The sequence below is a fragment of the Nerophis lumbriciformis genome, linkage group LG11, assembly GCF_033978685.3.
Source record: "Nerophis lumbriciformis linkage group LG11, RoL_Nlum_v2.1, whole genome shotgun sequence".
Lineage (NCBI taxonomy): Eukaryota > Metazoa > Chordata > Actinopteri > Syngnathiformes > Syngnathidae > Nerophis > Nerophis lumbriciformis.
The window spans coordinates 2,703,430-2,723,479 of NC_084558.2; the positions used below are offsets into that span (position 1 = coordinate 2,703,430).

General features: G+C 39.0%; 1 protein-coding gene across 1 annotated transcript; it reads right to left on the minus strand.

Moving 5' to 3' along the window:
• Window positions 1-4,889: 4,889 nt before the first annotated feature.
• Window positions 4,890-19,614, minus strand: ppp1cab (protein phosphatase 1, catalytic subunit, alpha isozyme b). The gene is made up of 7 exons (XM_061967810.2): window positions 19,113-19,614; window positions 18,490-18,621; window positions 11,506-11,736; window positions 10,593-10,697; window positions 9,867-10,090; window positions 5,773-5,907; window positions 4,890-5,695 (listed from the first exon to the last, which is right to left on the minus strand). Exons 1-7 carry the CDS (start codon window positions 19,165-19,167, stop codon window positions 5,600-5,602), a joined length of 978 nt encoding a protein of 325 aa, XP_061823794.1. The 5' UTR covers window positions 19,168-19,614; the 3' UTR covers window positions 4,890-5,599.
• Window positions 19,615-20,050: the final 436 nt, after the last annotated feature.

Here is a 20,050-nt window from a genome sequence, read left to right on the forward strand (position 1 = left end):
CTCATTTTGTTTTCTGTAAACAGTGTGATGATGAGCTTTACCAAAAAGCTCCACCTTAGTCTCATCTGTCCACAGGACGTTCTCCCAGAAGGATTTTGGCTTCCTCAGGTAAGTTTTTGCAAACTCCAGTCTTGCTTTTTTATGTCTCCGTGTCAGCAGCGGGGTCCTCCTGGGTCTCCTACCATAGCGTCCCTTTTCATTGAGATGGCGACGGATAGTGAGAGCGGAAACTGTTGTACTCTGTGTCTGCAGGTCAGCTTGAATTTGTTTGGAAATGGATCAAGGTTCTTTATCCACAATTCTAACAATCTTTCACCAATTTTTTTCTTCCGTCCACGTCCAGGGAGGTTAGCTACAGTGTCATGGGCTTTAAACTTCTTGATGACATTGCACACAGTAGACACAGGAACATTTAGATCTCTGGAGATGGACTCGTAGCCTTGAGATTCTCCATGCTTTTCCACAATCTTGGCTCTCAAATCTTCTGAGAGTTCTTTGTTCTTCATTCTTTTCTCCATGCTCAGTGTGGTACACACAACACAAAGGTTGAGTAAAATGTTCTCCATTTTAACTGGCTGCAAGTGTGATTTCTATATTGCCAGCACCTGTTACCTGTTACAGGTGAGTTTAATTACAAATTCAAGGAGCATCACATGCTTAGTATACAACTATTTCTTACAATTTTGAAAAGGTGCCAATGCAACACTTCGGATTTGTTAAACTAAGATTTTAAACATATAGATTAAAAAATATACAGATGAATGTATATAAATGTACAACTTTCAGCCTAAAAATAATTTTCCTTAACTATATACCCATTGAGATTCACTCTGTAGCGTAATTTTGCATTGCATACATTACAACACAAAATAGACAGACGTAGTAATTATATCTAGTACAAAGTAGTATTTCCTCCTGCGTGACTAAAAATATGAAGTCATTTTTGGGGAAGCGTTCCTGTTTGGCATAAGCTCCTGATGACACACTGATTTGATGCTCATTGGAAGAAAACACCATTTTAAATGTTCAATATGATTAAAAGTGAAATGAGCATTATGTGACATTTTTGGGTCATGTATGTTCTTGGGTTGGTCTTCAGCTGTTGTACAAGCGTTCTGACCTCTGAGATTTTAGGAGGGTGGGGGCTCTGCGATCGGGGTCGGCCTGTCAGTGTCTCCCTCAGGGTAGTGCATTGACATTTAACTCAATATCCCAGAAGGATAGTGTTTCCCCAAGCACCCTCTCCAACCACCCTGTTCCCCTTCTATCCTTCGCCTGTGTCAAAGCCGCTAAACGGACGCCCCCCCGTTGCCTCTGTCCCTACACCTCCATGGGGAGCTAACATGCCAGGTTTGAAGGATCACCGTGTGCCACCTAAAGCCAGCCGCTGAGCCCCCACTCTTACACTATACGTGTTGCCAGTTTTGAACAAGTGCTTATTAATGTGGTGGGCGGAGGGGGGCTGCTGCTCTATGAATGCATGGCGGTTATGCAACGGAAGAGCGTATCTACGCTGACTTTTAAGACCAATGGACACAATATGAAAAATTGCATATTCTAAAACAATACATTATGTGGCAACAGTTTGGGTTGGGCAACAACAAATAGCCTACCAGCAGGGCATATTTGTGATATATTAGTGACCTCTGCCCCACTACTGTTAAAAAATATTCCTACAGACACACACCAAAATCTTCAAGAAGGTTTTACCATAAGTATGGAAGCCGCAAAAATCTCATTGATACCAACTGGTCAGTGTTCGCCACTTGGATTTTCAATGAAAAATAAAAACCATAAAAAAATGTCAGTTACAATAAATTCCCATATTATTTTTGCTTCTTAACAGGTTTTACCTCAGGGCTCAACTTTTCTAATAAACATTTTAAATCAGATTAAATAATTATATCTAACCTAATTACAATCTTGTCAAATGATATGAAAGCATCTGTTAATCACAAAGATCATTATTTACCACATAAACCTTAGTCTTAGGTCAGGCTGATTAGAAAAGGACTGAAATAACTGGCAAAAAATAACTTACAATTATGTTGTGCTAAATTAAACTAAATTTATTTAAAAAAATATGTTTAACTTAACGGTGAATAAAATTAAAATACAGCTTTGCCACTTTAGTCATAATTGTTGCACTAAAGAAAATTCTCTGTAACTTTAGCTCCAGACTTCTTCTGTTTGTTTGAGATTGTCATTACTGCCACAAGTGGTGGAAAAGTGTAATACAACTGAGTAGCACTGCAGCCCATACGTACCACAGCTAAGAAACATTTTGTATGGGGCACTTAGCCCTCCAGGGGAAATTAATAAAAAATAAACTATATCCACGTAAAATATATTTAAAAAATACACAAAATATATTTTTCTTAAATTTTATGTATTTAATTTATTAATTTTAAGGGCCAATAAAGGATTTCAGTTTACTCTGCAAATTTTGTATTGCATTCATACATGTAAAAAATTGCTTCTATAAAAATACAATTATCATAGATATTAACATATTTACTTCCTTCAGTCTAATTAATATTAACTATGCTACTAACAATGCTCATTTTAAGCCCCCAAAAAGAAATGGTATAGCGAACACAAATTTAAAAAATAGTACAATGTTAACATTCTTAACTGTCAAAAGAGAAGTATTATTTATCAAGTGTAAGAAGACCAAAGCAAAGTTTTAAAAAAAGTCACCCTTTAAAGATGAGAAGAAGAATGTGCTTCCAGAGCGATACTGTCACCTAGGGGAGTTTTATAGGTACTGCTGGAAGGGAAAATCCTAACATAATTGTAGTTGCATAAGAAGACATATTGACCTTGTAAGAAATGATTACGGTGGGTTGAGAACTGGTAGGCACTTTTGCAATCACAAAAAAATATAAATCCCAGAGCGGACATTGCAAAAACAATGTTGATTTGAAAAACACTGGTGGTATTGACAGTGAGGACATAATTAGTAGCAGGCAATAAGGCAATGGATAAAGGAGCTACAGCGTCAGTGTTCGCTTGGTACTTTTGACAGCATTAGCTAATAGTAATAATAGAAGTGGCAGCTGAGTCTGTGAATCCAGGATTCCTAAGCGGATATAAATAGAGCAGGTGACACTGCTGCTGTTGGACATGGCACCTCGGCAGCTTTTTCACATTTTACAAAGTGGAACTTGTTGGAGACAAGTTAGGAGGTAGTCATGCTTGACTCCACTAGTGTAATGCGTACCCTGCATTGGGCCCAAGGGTGCCCCTGCCACCGCTACAGGTTGTTCACACCATTCCTCACACTTGAGGCTGCAACACAGAAGACGCAAGGGAGACGCCGGGAAACACAGCAACTTGAAGGACCTTACTGACGCAACAACATCCTGCCAGAAATAATTGGTGCACCTAGCAACATCTAATTCTCTTTACCCTCCCCTCTGTTAAACCATTACATTTCACTATGTGAACACGTCATATTATATATAGATGGAAATATCTGGTTGCAAAAAGCAAGCGGGATTGTGCGAGCATAAACAAAATCCCACTAGAGTTTCACTCGTAAACTGGAAGGCCACATACCGCAACATATGGACGGTATTACTATCGCGGGGATGAGTGTTTAACGGTCACTGGACACTTCATTAGGTACACACGCTTACTAATTAAATCTAGTGAAGGAGCTGTCAGTGAGGGGAAATACGATTGTGTGCAGGTGTACATAAAAGGCCATTTAAAAATGATTCATAATGAAAAGCTAATTTTAAATCAATTGTACATATAAAATACTGAACATCCACCCACCCACCTCCCTTCTTCACACCTTATTGGTCAATTTTGGAAGGCCAAGTGATGGACACAGCATCTTGGAAAAGGGTGTCGATGACAGCAAGATGAATGAATGCAAAAAGAGCCGGAGATACGCCCAAGAAGGAAATGGGATACTTTTTTTTTTTATAAATATAGAATGTGGGACACTCAATACACTTTTCATCATACACCCCCTACAAATCAAGATGGGGTTGAGGGGTGGTGTTTTCTTGAATATAAAGTATTGTAGCACAATATTCAACAAAAAGTTCCAAATAAAAAAGGTGATACATTTTACAACAGCTATTAGGAGTTGTCCCTTGCTTATACCTGTTAATTTGTCACGGACATGACCACAATAAATGAACTTCCTTGAAGATGGAATCATTAAATGTTAATAATTTTCATAGCTACAGCATAGAAAACCTGTTTACAGCCTTTTAAATATGTTTTTCAACATTATGAGCGCCCTCCAGATATGAAATAACACCCTTTATAGTCAAATTTCCGCTCTCAATCAAATATAGAAATGCTGAGCCAATCAGTGGCCACAATACTGAACAACACACTCTGATTGGATTACCGGTAGTCTCCCCTAGTGGCCACTACTACAGTAGTATTTATGCTTTATCTATTTTGCTTTTTATGCTTGAAAATGATTAGTTCATGACGTAGAATATGCTCTAAAAATATCTTTAAAATCTTCTACGTAGTCTCAGTATTTGAAGTGTGATGTGGCAAGGGATAGCTACATTAAATTCGGGGTGTTCCTACTTTCTAGTGAGAGCTGCATATGTGGAAAGAGCAAATTCGGAAGCCATTTTAATATTTTTTTGATTTTGTTAAAAGGCTTAAAAAGGTTACATATTTAAAGAAAATGTGACAAAGGCGTATTATTACAATTAGCATTTCATCTTTTTGCTTTCCCCCCCCCCAATTGTTGTAATTTTTTAGCCACCTTGTACATTTGTTTTTAGAATGTGCCCCACTTTAGACAACACCGAGTTAGATAGACACTCAACAACCCTAGTGAATAACACATCAAATAATTTTAAACAAGTGTTGGGATTTGAGCATGAAGTAAAAAGGTCGTTGGAAGATGTAGTTCAGATTCTCGCTTTATTGGTCAACTTGATGAAAGACTACAAAACGAATTCACAAAAAAAATCTCTTTCAAGTAATCAAATCTGTACAAACCTAAACTGCATGGGGGTTCAACAGCTCTGGCTCATATGAATCTGAAGAGTTGTGCATGTGTGCGCGCGTGCGAGAGAGAATGTGATGTCGTGCGGGTCAGCGAGATGCCGCAGAAACGCACGCGCGCACACATGTGGAGATTTTACAGTACAGAGGACTGGGAAAACAAAAACCCTCCCCCTCCCTCCACAAGGACACACACGCCACCTACTGGCAGGGGTCTGCTGCCTAATATTTCCTCACGTCAGGCAAACGCTTGCCAGATTTTTCAGTCAAATTACTGTACAGACTGTGGTTTTAACCTTTCCACAGGAAGAGTGGCAACAGAGAAGAGAGGGGAAAGTAGAAATCGCTAATACTCTCATAGCAAACGTACATGTGAACACCTTTTTAACGCTCACTGGCAGACGGGGCACATGTGTTGCCTGCACATGCGCGCACTCACACTCATTCGACAATTTTGTAACATCATATGTTTTAAGAAGTACAGATAAAAAAGGGAAAAAAAGCCCTGGGTAAAGGTTTGATTTCTGGCTGTTTGGTGAAAGAAAGGATTAAGAGAGGTAGAGAGGGCAGAAAGGATGGGTCAGAGGTTAAGGGCAGACTACTGCTGTCATTTCTTAGCTTTTCTTGGGGGGGTGACTGGACGGCCGGAGCCCATGCCACCTCCCCCGCCGTAGAACAGCTTCTTTTCTGCAGGTTTGAGAATCTGAAAAAGAAAAAGAAAATGAAGAATCAGGGAAAAAATGTCAACGTATTATCTGTATATTGATTCGACTTGCTCACCTGGAATGAGCACATGAGGGTTTCATCTACGCTCATCATTGCGCCCGCATTGTCAAACTCCCCGCAATAGTTTGGAGCAGAAAACAGCGTGACCAGCTGCCTCTTTGCAAAGAACTCATAGCCGTCCTCGACCACCTGAAACAGATGACTGGTGAGCAGCTTGTATATAAAAAAATGCACCTCTGTCATGACCAGAATGCTCTACATATGTTGCCAATTCAAACAGCCTGTCCTAATAGAAGCAATATGCCATCTGATTGGCTGCTCAGCTTCTGTGACTGACAGCGGAAGACACAAAAGTGGCAATAAGAAAGAAGTCTGCTGCCACCTGCTGGCAGATTGTTAGCAATGATGACTTCCACATTTGAACCCATATAATAGTTGGGTATCAATACCAATGTTAACTACATTTGTATGTTCATGTAGTAATAAATGTTAATTTGTTTGATGATATAATTCAACTGATCTTAACATTTAACACTGAGCTTGATAAAAGTATAGTAATATTTGTTTTCTTACACTTCTTTCTCTCATTTGCAAGGATGCATTCATTTGAATTTGTCTTTAGTGTGATGCCTGGGGTCAGGAAGAAGTCTTTGCCAGTCTTGTTTTTTGCTGAGCCCTACAATGGGTATATACTGTAAGTTTTTTTTTACTTATTACACACTAACACTTTGATTGTAACCTGGATCTTACCTGTTGCTTTGAATACCAAATTTGGAGGAGTTGAAATCACCACGTAAAATCACTACGGCTAACCAGTAGCATGTATATGGCATAGCCAATATAAATTAGCATTGTGCTAGCGTATTTTGAAAAGGAAGCCTTACTTTTAAGTGCTCTTATCAGGCATGTTGTTTGCTTTGTTGGCATGGACAATTATAACATTAGATAGAGAGAGTCCACTACAAATACGCCTATTTGCCTGCCAAGTGCAACCGGACATGAGATCACGTGCACCAAAAGTATTAAAATATGGTAGGGTTTTATTTTGCGTGAATCAGAACTCAGTAGCACCGACAAAATTTGATCGGTACTTCTAAATGTATGGTACTGAATTCAATATCCACCCCGATTAATAACTATTTTTTATTGCTTTATGGGGACAGATTATTTCAAATGTGTCCTTTTCAAAATTGACTTTGTAAATGGTGTAATCCAAGTAATATGTGGCACTACACAGAGTTGGTTTATGAGAACCAAGTGTAAGAAAAATGTATCTCCCTTACTTGTCTGCTTGAACTCTTTGAAATAAGTGTCACTTTCGAAGTTGTGACTTCATGAAATAATAAAGTGAATTCGCATTGACATGACACCACAACTGACCTGCTCCTCGATGGACAAATCTACCCTGTGTAGACGCTAGGGATGTAACGATAAACGGTGATTGATTGATAGATAGATAGAGATAGATAGATGGATAGATAGATAGTACTTTATTGATTCCTTCAGGAGAGTTCCCTCAGGAAAATTATTGATGACTGCTTAAAACTCTCGACGGTTAGTATTACGTTTTAAATTAAAATGATTGAAAAACCGTGACTGATAACTGCACTTTGATAGACTAAAGGACTGACTGGCGCCAGCTTGAGTGCTAACATGAAAACAAGAGACATTAACATCTTTCCCATTTAAAAAACAACACACCCCAATCTACAGTTTTATAAACATTCAATTGTGCACATTGATCTTACAATTTGTGCTCTCCTGGCTTGATCGTTCTATACTCAGTGGAATACAAGACGGAGATGTTGGTATTGTGCCGTTTTAAGGGCCGCTGAACATGGTAGCATGCCACAAGGTCTACTAGAAATAATAAATTATATATTTTTTTTACCTACTTTTCGTTTAATGATATCTTATAGTGTGTGAGTATAAACCGATATTTAAATAAACTGCAACTGAACTAAATCAAAAAGCCATTAAAACAAATAAAATACTGAAAATAAAAAATACTATTAGTAAAGCATAACAAACAGAAAACATTCATAATAGTTTTCTAACATTGTGTCTATTTTTGTCAAAAGATTTGATTGTGCAAGTACCTTTTGAGCACTAAGGGCCACACAATAAATCAAATTTTAATCATGATCACGATTTTGGCTGCCACGATTAAATGAGGTTGATCGTCGGCGATAACATTTACAAACAGTCTCCGCTGCATTTCAAACCAAGCACGTTCATAACCAACAGTCAGCCAACCACCAGGGGGCGACCGATAGACGGTGTACTTTTGAGGGCGAGTAAAAGTTATTGACAACAGAGATTGAAGGTAGATCAGCCAGTAGCTCTCAAAAATATTATGAAAAATAAATGCATTAAATCGGTGTCCTCCCCGGCCGCAAGGTTACCACAGGGTACCAACACAGGGTGCACATTTTAATCCCGAAACACGATCACACGCCTCCTTGTTTTGCAGACACTTTCGCTCGTTTGCCAAAACTCGGAAATGCTCCCTAGCGGGTGATCCAACAACAACCACCACCACAATGAATTACACTGCAATTCTGTGTTGGTGTGCACATTTAAACAAATTATAAAGTTGCAGAGATGTGTTATCCCTTCTTTTCTCAACCGCCATCGTTTGCCGGCGCTGTAAGCTTGTTGCTAACAGAGCGGGCCGCGCGATCGGCACAAAGCCCCGAAGGACAACTACAAAAGCGGGGGTTCCCATAATACAGCTGAGGGTTAAATCAACCATGCACAGAGGTACCCCGTATACATCCACATTTCAAAGACATGTCAAAATAACACATGTAATTACGTTTTATTTGGTCGAAGACATGTCCTATATATACTGTGAGCAGTTCAATGAATGTGTTTTTGTAGCTATGTGCCTTTTGTGCATAGGTCTTATTTTTTCCACTTGTTTGCACTTTATGATCACACTCTGCAATGGCTTATTAATTTTAGTTACTCCTTTGTCCATTTTATTTTATAAATAATAAATCATTTTTATAGTTTCATTTAGAAATTAAAGCTATGTTCACACACTGTTTAAAATGGAATGTGCAGTTTTAGTTAACAGTAAATAATTGTGATTAATAATCGTGATTTCAATATTGATAAAAATCATTCTGATTATTATTTTGGCCATAATCGTGCAGCCCATTCAACGATATTGCGATAATGATAACTGTGAACATTTTGGTCACGATAAATGTCATAAGAAATGTTTATATTGTTATATCCCTCGTATACACCAACAAATTCATGGAGTAAAGCTTTGCTACACATCTTAAAATTAATATTTGCCAACATTCTGTCATAAGCTACAGATGTGAGAGCTGTATGTTTGGTCATTTTGATTTTGCTAGCATGATGTTGCTGTTAAAATGTAATGTTAGCATGTTAGCACCTGCTCAGTGGCCTAGTGGTTAGAATGTCCGCCCTGAGATCGATAGGTCTTGAGCCAAGTCATACCAAAGACTATAAAAATGGGACCCATTACCTCCCTGCTTGGCACTTAGCATCAAGGGTTGGAATTGGGAGTTAAATCACCAGAAATTATTCCCGGGAGCAGCCACAGCTGCTGCTCACTGCTCACCTCACCTCTCAGGGGGTGATGGTGATGGGTCAAATGCAGAGGATAATCTACCACACCTAGTGTGTGCGTGTGTGACAATCATTGGTACTTTAACTTTATGTAGCTCACAGAGCTATGCTAGTGTTGCTAACGTTTGTGTCCTCCTGTCTCACGCACTACTGTTATGTTGTGTATGTATGACATCTTTTACCTTGGACAAGTGCTTCCCGGAGCCATATACTGTCTGGGATAGGTGTGGACAAATACACAAAATAGTAACTCTACCTGATGGCTGCTGGTTAGCGCCTTGCATGGCAGCTCCCGCCATCAGTGTGTGAATGTGTGTGTGAATGGGTAAATGTGGAAGTAGTGTCAAAGCGCTTTGAGTACCTTGAAGGTAGAAAAGCGCTATACAAGTACAACCCATTTATTTATTATTTATTTACCTAAAAACAATTCTAAACATGCTTCTGAGAGGTTATCGATGGACCACTGAGACTGACTTAAATTTGTTGAAAAACAGTACCGGAAGGAATCGTTAAATCTTCTATCGAAACCTGACTCTGACCTGATGTGCCCGGCAGATGAGGTCCATGTCGTGTTTGTGAAGGAACTTGGTAACCACGTCAGCGCCAAATGTGAAAGAGACGCCGCGGTCGTTCTCGCCCCAGCCCAGCACGTCCTTGTCGGGGTCGGCCCACAGCAAGTCGCATAGGAGGCCCTGGTCAGGCACATCTGTGGGTCGCATGACCCTTCGCACCTGCTCCATAGACTGCAGATCTGGAGATAAGCCTGGAAAAGAGGAACATGGCGGGAACGTCAAGTACTTTGTTCTTGTTTACAGATTACCAAACCAGTGCTAACACATTTATGGGGCTATAAGTGCAAAGGTGGCCACAAATGAATAACTCTGGCAAATACACTGTGTATGTTTTGTTTCCCATCCAGTGGAACATCACATGATCAGACAGGGAGACGTGCTTATCCTCAGGATTATTACTGCCTGTTTGCATATTCAGCAAAGTGTGTGTTGATGGTTGAGACATGTATGAGAAAGCTGCTTGTGCTAGTCTATTAGATAATGATTACATAATTAAAAAAAAAAAAGGGCCAAATTTTGGTCTCTGTTGAGGTCTACTATGATTTTACTGTTAAAATAACCACAGGCATCAAACACTTTTCAAATATATATTTTGTTCTATAAAAGTGTCTAAGGTCAAAGACAACTATGTTGACAGTAAACATGGAGCAGAGACAAGCTGGAGTGTGTTTGTTGTTTTTATGTGGCTACTACCTCCATGGCAACAGAAGATCTTCTCATCAACAATGGCAGCGACAGGCAAACAGTTGAAACAGTCAGTGAAGGTCTTCCACAGCTTTATGTTGTATCGCCTCTTACCTGCAGAAAAACAAAACTTGATTGCGCTTATCTGGAAAACTATAAAATCTCTAAAAGGCTCTGCTTGTTGCATCACATTATTAGCACAGCCTTTTACACAATAGAAGCCGGTACACAGGGTGTGCTTTATTGCTTCCTGTGCGGCTTGATCATGCTATCGAGCCTGACAGCACATGTAGCTTGAGGTTGTCAGTGTACCGTGACACCACTAATAACGAATTACTTTAAACCCAGAAGGCAAGAATGAACAAGCACACAGTCTTAAGAGGAAAATGTGCTCTGTATTCAAGTTAAAGTGTGTTCATGTGGTGCCCATTTTCAGGACTATTATGCAGATTGTTTTTAGTTTGGGATCAGTATTGCACAAAATATGACCGCTTGTAGTGGACAATATATGCTCAGCTGGTTCTGTATTTCTGCTAGCTTGACAATAGTATTAAGGCAATTTTATTATAGTGCTATGCTAGTGAGAAAGCATTATATACAATGACAGACCTTAAATAACTTCCACCATTAATATTGTTATTGCTACTTTGTGACATTTAACAGCACATTTAGAGCCTACAATTAAAATACAACCTTTAATTAGAAAGCCAACACCTGAGCATGCCATACAAAATGACATATCCACAGAAGGTACTTCACTGGTTGACATGTTGCAGTTTGTTAACGTCACTGTTTTCTGTACTTGTTCAACTCCATTGCTACTTTATTACTTCAGAACCTGTGTCACAATTAAAGCAGCCCTTACATCATTACGCTACACAGTGAGAACAGCATGAACGGTTGAAAAGGAATCATGACTCACACTCGTCGTAGAAGCCGTATATCCTGTTAATGGAGGCACACTCGTGGTTCCCCCTTAGCAGAAAGAAGTTCTCGGGGTATTTTATCTTGTACGCCAGCAACAGGCAGATAGTCTCCAGCGATTGCTTGCCTCTGTCCACATAGTCCCCCAGGAACAGGTAGTTGCTCTCTGGTGGGAAGCCGCCATATTCAAAGAGCCTCAGCAGGTCATAGTATTGTCCGTGAACATCCCCTGGTGAAGGAAACAACGTTAGTGGCACGCTGGCAATGATGGTGTGATTACATTGATGTGGATGTTAAAGCAAAACATAATATTCCCTGGGAATGGGCTTTATAAATCCTTACTGGATCATAATTATGTTTCTTGTTTGGAATTGACTGATGATTAAGTGCGTATTATCGCAAATAAAGCGAAATTGTGTGCACTACTTGGCTGCAACCTTCAGAGGCACTGTTGATTTGATCTCAACTAGTTTGCTGCACGAAAAAAGATGACACGAACAACTAATACAACAGGACTTTTTAAGTTAAACGGCAAAATTTGAGTGCGATCTAAATTTCCTGGGGGAAAAAATCTAACAAAAACATGGTAGTTCCAACCCTCAAGTGCACAAGTGATGGCAAAGAAGAAAGGTGTTATGAGAGCCATAACTAGACTTGCTTGAACAACATATTGAATTTATCACAACATAAAGGGTGTAGCTGTTTGTACAAAAAGTAATACAATTAAGTAATAATATAAATAACATACAATGTAATATTATCAAACAGCTGCTAACATAAATGTGGGTAGAGTGTCCATCTTGTAACTGGAGGGTTGTCAGGTCGATCCCGGACGAGAGAGCTCATGTCGAGGTGTCCCTGAGCAAGACACCGAATCCCTAACTTCTCCCGACGTGTTGTGGTTAGCGCCTTGAATGACAGCTTCCGCCATCAGTCTGTGAATGGGTCAATATGATATACAATGTAAAGCGCTTTGAGTATCATTCCAGGAACAATAAAGCCTTATAAAAATATGAACCATTTACCTTTAAAGGCGAACTGCACTTTTTTATTTTATTTTGCCTATCGTTGACAATCATTATGAAAGACATGAAGGATAGATGACATTATCTGTCTAGGGTACACTTATTAATGATGAAAAATTTGACCGATATGCAATTAATTTTGAGTTAACTATGAACAATGCGATTAATCGCGATAAACATTTTAATCGTTTGACAGCCCTAATACATACATATACCGGTATATATTTAGTTTTTATTGCCAATCTTATGCTAACAACAGGCCTAATTCCAACAATTATTTCTTCCACGTCCTTCAAAACCTGATGTTGTGATGACGTAAGCTACTGTATATGCACCGGGTTGCCTGGAGCAGAGGCAGCATGCCCGCGCTGTGAACGTACTTTAATGCATTTGGGGACGGCGTGGCGAAGTTGGTAGAGTGGCCGTGCCAGCAATCGGAGGGTTGCTGGTTACTGGGGTTCAATCCCCACCTTCTACCATCCTAGTCACGTCCGTTGTGTCCTTGGGCAAGACACTTCACCCTTGCTCCTGATGGGTGCTGGTTAGCGCCTTGCATGGCAGCTCCCGCCATCAGTGTGTGAATGTGTGTGTGAATGGGTGAATGTGGAAATACTGTCAAAGCGCTTTGAGTACCTTGAAGGTAGAAAAGCGCTATACAAGTATAACCCATTCCAGTTGTACCCGGGGACAGCTATCTTCAAAATTTAAGATGACAGTGGCGGCTTTTAAAGAGAGAAAAGCTTGCAGCAACGCGAAGCAAGTGTGACGTTAGGGTCTCTGCAGCTCGCTTTTCGTCGTCGACATGGAGCGACAGGAGTAAAGAGTCTCTAAACTGTCGACGAGTACAGTCTCCAATAACACCAGAAATAGATGCTAGATTTGTTGCTAGTCGTTTTTAATAAAGAGTGACTAACAGGATTGGAGAAATCTCTCGAAAAAAAATCATATTAGGGGTGTAACGATTCGTTTTAACAATGATTTGATTCAAAATTTGTGGTTGCCAATATGATTCAGGGACGATATTATTTTTTAACTATATGATCCGAAACGATTCAGTGAGTTGAAATCAATTCAGTAACTTGTTAGTAAACAAAAGTCAACCAGTGTGCCTGTGAAATATATACCGGTACTGTATACAGTCACTGCAGGTGAAGTTTCCTATATTCCTGTAGTTATATCTCATAAGGAAATCAGATATACATTATTATGAATGCAAACAAGCAAGTAAACAACAATTAATGGCCAATGCATTCACATCTAATTTGAATAAAGTGCAACCAACACTTTAAGTTGATTTAATAGGAGGAAACCCCTGTTGCTCTCATTTTAAATATTCAAGCAATTTTCAATAAAATTACCACCTGCTAAATAAAGTTCCCCTACCTGGCCATACAGTGTATGTTCTGCGCCATGCCAATGAAGGACAGCATCCCATGCGTGCGTAAGTATGCCCTCTCATCCTTGTTGATGATGTTGGCCCCTTGCTTTCTAATTTCCATAGTCTCCTTCATCCACCTTTTCTATTTTTTGTTGCTGATTAAATCTTTTTTTTTTGGCTGCTTGTTGTGTTCTGAAAGTCAGCACGTTCCTGTAACTTGCTGCGCTGTCTCTTCCGTTTTATCGGTCGCATCTTTTGTGGCTTGAAGTTGCTTTATATTATTGTGTTGTCGTTTGTCTTTGTTGTGGCTTTTGTAATCGTGCTGTAGCTGAAAGTTTGTGTTGTAATTTATGATATTGTCCTGCGGCGTTATGACCTTTCTTGATCGTTGTAGGTATCTGCCATGTTTTGATGACACTACAGACTGGCAAACAGACTTAATGACAGTAGGGAAACAACGATGCTTGGTACAATCCCACACAGAACAATCCACCTTTATTGTCTCTGAATGAGTTTGTGTACGTGTGCATGTGTGTTTGTGCGCACGGCCATCACTGTCCGTCGCAAGTCAGACTCGTCATGTCATAATAATGTTCAGTCAGCGCTGTACCTCTTCTACTTTACACAGCTGGAAGTACAGCCCAGAAGAATATAATTTAAAAAATATGGCTAACACTAGCACAAAAGATGCGTCAACATTTAGAAGGAGCAGCAACTTCAGTGACAGACTTTAGTCTCACGGACTACTGCAGCTCACGAGTAATCCTGCCCTGAATGCAGACGAGCAGGCAGGCACAGAATGTCTTTGTGACTGAAATACTGTAGGCTATTAATCCCAACTTAAAGAATAAACACATCTACTACTTTAATAAGGAACAAAATATTTTTTTATATATCTAAATATTATGAATCGTAATTTGTGTGTGTTTGCTCTGATTCAACATGTACTAAAACTCTGCAGACACTTGTTCAAATCCTTTTTGAATTTGTGGATGAAAACATTTTGTTTCTGAAATAATCATTAAACATGTTTTATGTGTTGGTACACATTATTTTACAGTACCGGTACCTCAAATTTCAAACTGCACACTGAAAAGCTACAGTATGAGTTTTTAAAAACTCCACAATCTGGATCACCGCTTGTCAAACAGGTAAGAGGCACTGATGTATACAAGTAATTAAGGAATACAAATATTAATTTACCATTTGAGTGTTTAGTAAATGTCAACCAGAAATAAGCATTATCATATTCAGTACACCACTGATACTTTGTTTACTGCAGAATGAAGTTTGTGATGACAAGCAAAATAACAAAACAACTTTGAGGGGAAAAGGTTGTTCTCTGTAACCCCACAAAACGCACCAAAAAATAAGCAAAACTGTGGCTCTAAAACCGAGGAACGGACTGCAGTGTGGGTTACTTGTACCATTGCACTTCTAGTAAACACAATCAGCGATATGAACAAACTGATAGTTGTTAGCATATATAACTGATCAAACATGGTGGAAATATCTGTAACAAGATACTGCAGTAGTAAACAGTAGGAATGCAACAGTACTCTGTGTAATCCTGCACGGATAATCCACCTTGAATAATAATAAAAAATATTAACATTAATTGAGATCGGGTGATATTAAAACATTAAATGTGATCATTTTTCTTGCCATATCGCCTAGCCTTTGCTGAAAGATTAACATCCCTAGTAATTACTATAATTTGTTGTGGATTTTATTTCATATTGGTGATTTGTTTACCAAGTTATAATTTAATTGATATCATTGAAGAATTCAAATTACTATTCTGTTCAACATGCAACATTCACGGCACCCGAGGATCTTGTGAGATGACGCTGGTTGCAGAGAGCTCAGTATTAAAAAAAACGACTGACAGGAAGGTGAGAGACACTTTTCATGTCAACAGACTCTTGCGCCGCACCTGCTGTCAAAACCCTAAAAACCTACCGCACAGTTCAAGTCTTCACAATAAAAGTGCTGCTCTATCCTGCCTGCGCAAAATAAGAGTCTCAGAAAGCAAGCGCGCACAAGCTAGCAAGCAACGGAGTTTGCAGTCAATGTATTTCTTGTAAAGTGTATAAAAACTAAATATGAAAGCTGGACACATAAGATGCCAAAAACCAACCACTTTCATGTGGTATTGGACAGAAAGGAGGACTTTTTTTTCTCCTCCACTATATAAATTAAACAATTTTAAAGTTAGCAGCACTACTCTGAATCCTGTCTGATTCCAAACAATGAAAGTCATCAGAATCAGGTGATATACCAACTTATATTCTTGTCCCCATGAAAGAAAGGAATCTGTGTTATGGTTTGAGTTTATTTTGAACATGCATACAATTACAACATGATACATGTGTTCAACATGCCTGTATTTTTGTTAAACAACTTCAACATGTTAACAAAAAACGTATGTTTCATAAATATAAATACACGCACGCACACACAAACACACACACGAGATTAGATAGATCACCTAGACATGATCATTTGAAAAGTAGCTCGTCTGCTGAAAAAATGTGGGCACCCCTGGTCTACGAATTCCATGGCTGCTATCCAGAAAACACTATCCCTACCGTTTCAGCGGAGAATTGCACATCATATGCTCAAATGCTCAACTAGGGTTGTAACTCTATAAAAGTGCTCAAAAAGTACTTATACACACTGAAAACGTATGACCAAGTTATAAATAAGTAAATAAATTGTAAAACTGTGAGAAAACCCACTATTTTGCTTGTTTTGTGTTTCTTGTTCTTCACTGATAGTGATTTAGTCTTGGGATTTTGTCTGTTTTAATGAATAAGCTTTTATTGCTTTAAATATTGGTTTGTACTGTAGCACTTATAAAAAAATAAATAAATGAAAAGTACATACTAAAAAAATCAAAGTGATTATTATTTCTGGCGGGCATCCGGGCAGCAGTCCTTGAACACAGTAAATACACATCTGTCGTGTATTCCTGAGTATAGAACGATCACTCTGTGCTAAGAGTAAAGCTTGTAAGTTCAAAGTGTACAATTTAATATATTAGTTGCTGTGACAGCAATGTGTTTATATACGTTTGGTGTTTCTTAATGGGGAAACCCAATGTCTCTTGTTTTCATTTTAGCACTTAAGCTAACGAGCGGGCGCTAGTCAGTCCATGAGTTTATCAAAGTGCAGTTATCAATCATGGCTTTTCAATAACTATGGTTTAAGGCGGTAATACTAACCGTCTGAAGTTTTACCGTGGTTATCATTAATACAGTTTATGGTTACATCCCACACTCCAACCAAACAAAAAGCTCAATAAGAAGGGATGACGGCATCGTGACGACGCAGGATCAAAATCCAGGCTTAAGTTTACTCTTTAGTAGTTGTATTATTCAGTGGCTATAGTAATTTAAGGTTTCATAACGACAAGTGTTTGACAGTTGTAATCAAATGATTACCATTATTTTCTTGAGGGAATTTGTTCTAAAATTAGAATCTGAAAGTCAACCAACATTTTGGAACAGGTTGTGTTCATCTTGGGAGTTTCCAATGTGGGAAGTTGAACCCATTCAAGCTAATTTAACCAGCAACGGGTAGTGAAAAATGTTTATCCGTAGAAATCACACAGTAGTATTGTTATGAAATATGATGGGAGAGGCTCACTGCAGAGTGACCAAATGCTACATTATCGTATTCAAAGGGCAGAGTCAAACATTTTTATGACCCTATTATTCATACATGACTTATTCCTAACATATCCTCCACATCAGGTAAACAAATGAAGCTATGGTTAGTAAGAACAACACAGCAATGTAATTATATACGTTTAGATTGGGGTTTCTTAATGGGGAAAGCCAATGTCTCTTGTTTTCATTTTAGCACTTAAGCTAACGAGCTGGTGCGAGTCAGTCCATTAATTTATCAAACTGCAGTTTTGCTTTTTCAATAACTGTGGTTTAAGGCGGTAATACCAACTGTCTGAACTTATACCGCGGTTATCATTAATACGGTTTAAGATTTCATCACCACACTCAAACCAAGCAAAAAGTTCAATAAGAAGGGACGACGCAGGATCGAAATACAGGCTTAAGTATACTTTTTTGTAGTTGTAATATTCAGTGGCTTTAGTAATTTAAGGTTATCTAATGACAAGCATTTGACTATTGTAACCAAATGATTACCATTATTTCTTGTGGGAATTTGTTCTAAAATTAGAATATGTGAGTTTTGGAACAGGTTGTGTTCATCTTGGGAGTTTCCAATGTGGGAAGTTGAACCCATTCAAGATAATTTAATCAGCAACCAGCAATGGGTAGTGAAAAATGCTTATCTTTAGAAATCACCCAGTAGTAATGTTACGAAATGTGACGGGAGAGGCTCACTGCAGAGTAACCAAATGCTGCATTATCGTATTCACAGGGCACAGTCAAACATTCTTATGACCCTAATTCATATAGGACGTATTCCTAACATCTCCACATCAGGTAAACAAATGAAGCTATGGTTAGTAAGTAACAATGAGTGTTGACTTAAAATTGAGACTGTCCGACATTCCAAAAACGGCCTAAAACCATAAAAAAACAAGTCTCACCACAAATCTTAAGAGGCGCCTCGAGTTCGAGCAGGATTGGCTGGCTGAGAAAGATCTCCCTGGATTTGAGACAGAGACCCCGAATTTCATTCTCTGTTAATTGGACATTTTTGCCTGGTCTGGAGCCTTTCACTGCAACCGAGAGACAAAAAAAGGAGCGGGCGTGAGAAGTTTTGAAACAAGAAACAACTGATCGAGTCATTCAGAACGTTGCATAGCCAAACCCCTTAGAGTTAAGAACAATTCTCAATACAGGGGGAAAAAAATGCTTGGTCAAGTGATAATTGTTTGGTCAAAAGACTGCTTTATAGTTGTGCACTTCGCATTACTAGAATTATTACTCATACTTAAAATACGTTAGAACTTGCATGTAAATGGAGGGAGAAATAATGCGGCTTAAATTACATTAAACATACACTGACTCCTCTCGCTGAGCTTACTCTGTACGTATTCACTAATTATTAGCTTTATGTGTTACTAAAACAGTGTTAAATCGTTGCGAGTTAAGAATAAATGTTAAATAGTAAAACAAGTAGCTGGGTGCCTTCCATCGTTGCCTGGAGTAGCGAACTTAGCTAAAATGGCTACCTCGGTAGAGTATCGAGCGAAATATCGAGTCTTACCTTCCAGCAGGCGCTGAATGATGGAGTCGATGTTCAGTTTGTCGGCTTCTGCCATGTTATCCCCCAACTTTCGTCGTTTTTTTTGTTTCAAATCGCTACGAGCCAAAAGCGGAGTAAGCGATAGCGGGCTCCTGAGTAAGAGTTAGCTCAACTAGTTTAGCGATAGCACTTAATCGGCTATCAGCTAGCTAGCTAACCTTGGGAAATAATGGGCAACGCAAATGGCCGTCTACTTGCGTTGCTCAATACGTAACAGTTGAAATTTGCTTTAAAAAAATCCACTCCAGCCAACGATTTCCCAAGCGATATCCGAATTCAATGTGAATTGTCGATGATTGTCGTTGTTCCTGCCGTAACTTAGCACCATGCCATCGACAAAAAAAAGAAGACTGAATGAACGCTAGCTTGAAAGGAGGATGGGCGGAAGTGGTAGCGCCAGATCGCGCCTTCTTATTGGTCGGTTTTAGGAGGAGGCGGGATTAGCGGGATTCAATATTCGTTGTTTCCAACGTCTGTCGGCATTTACTCACATGAAGAAAATTGCGATTTAAAATCACAAACATTTGCCGAACCACCCTCTTCTTTGTTGGTTTCACACTGCCAGTATTAGTATTTAAAAAACACGCACGTCCCTTCTTCGTGAACACTGCCCCGTTTCTATCGCGGGTTTGTTTGTTGTGCTTGAAAAGCAACACCCACAGAAGAAGAATGAAGGACCGAAGGAACGGAAATAATTGATGACCTACGTTGTTATGACGCAAACACCGAACCTTTCCTAATACATATGCACTTGTCCGTATGTAGAGGATTTCAATCATCTGTTTGTGGAATGTGAGAGTGTACATGTGTTTTGGGAGGAGATCAGAGATTGGCTGAGAAACAAGGGTGTGGAGATGTCCCCATTCTCTATAGAAGAGATCAAATTTGGTATTTTTATA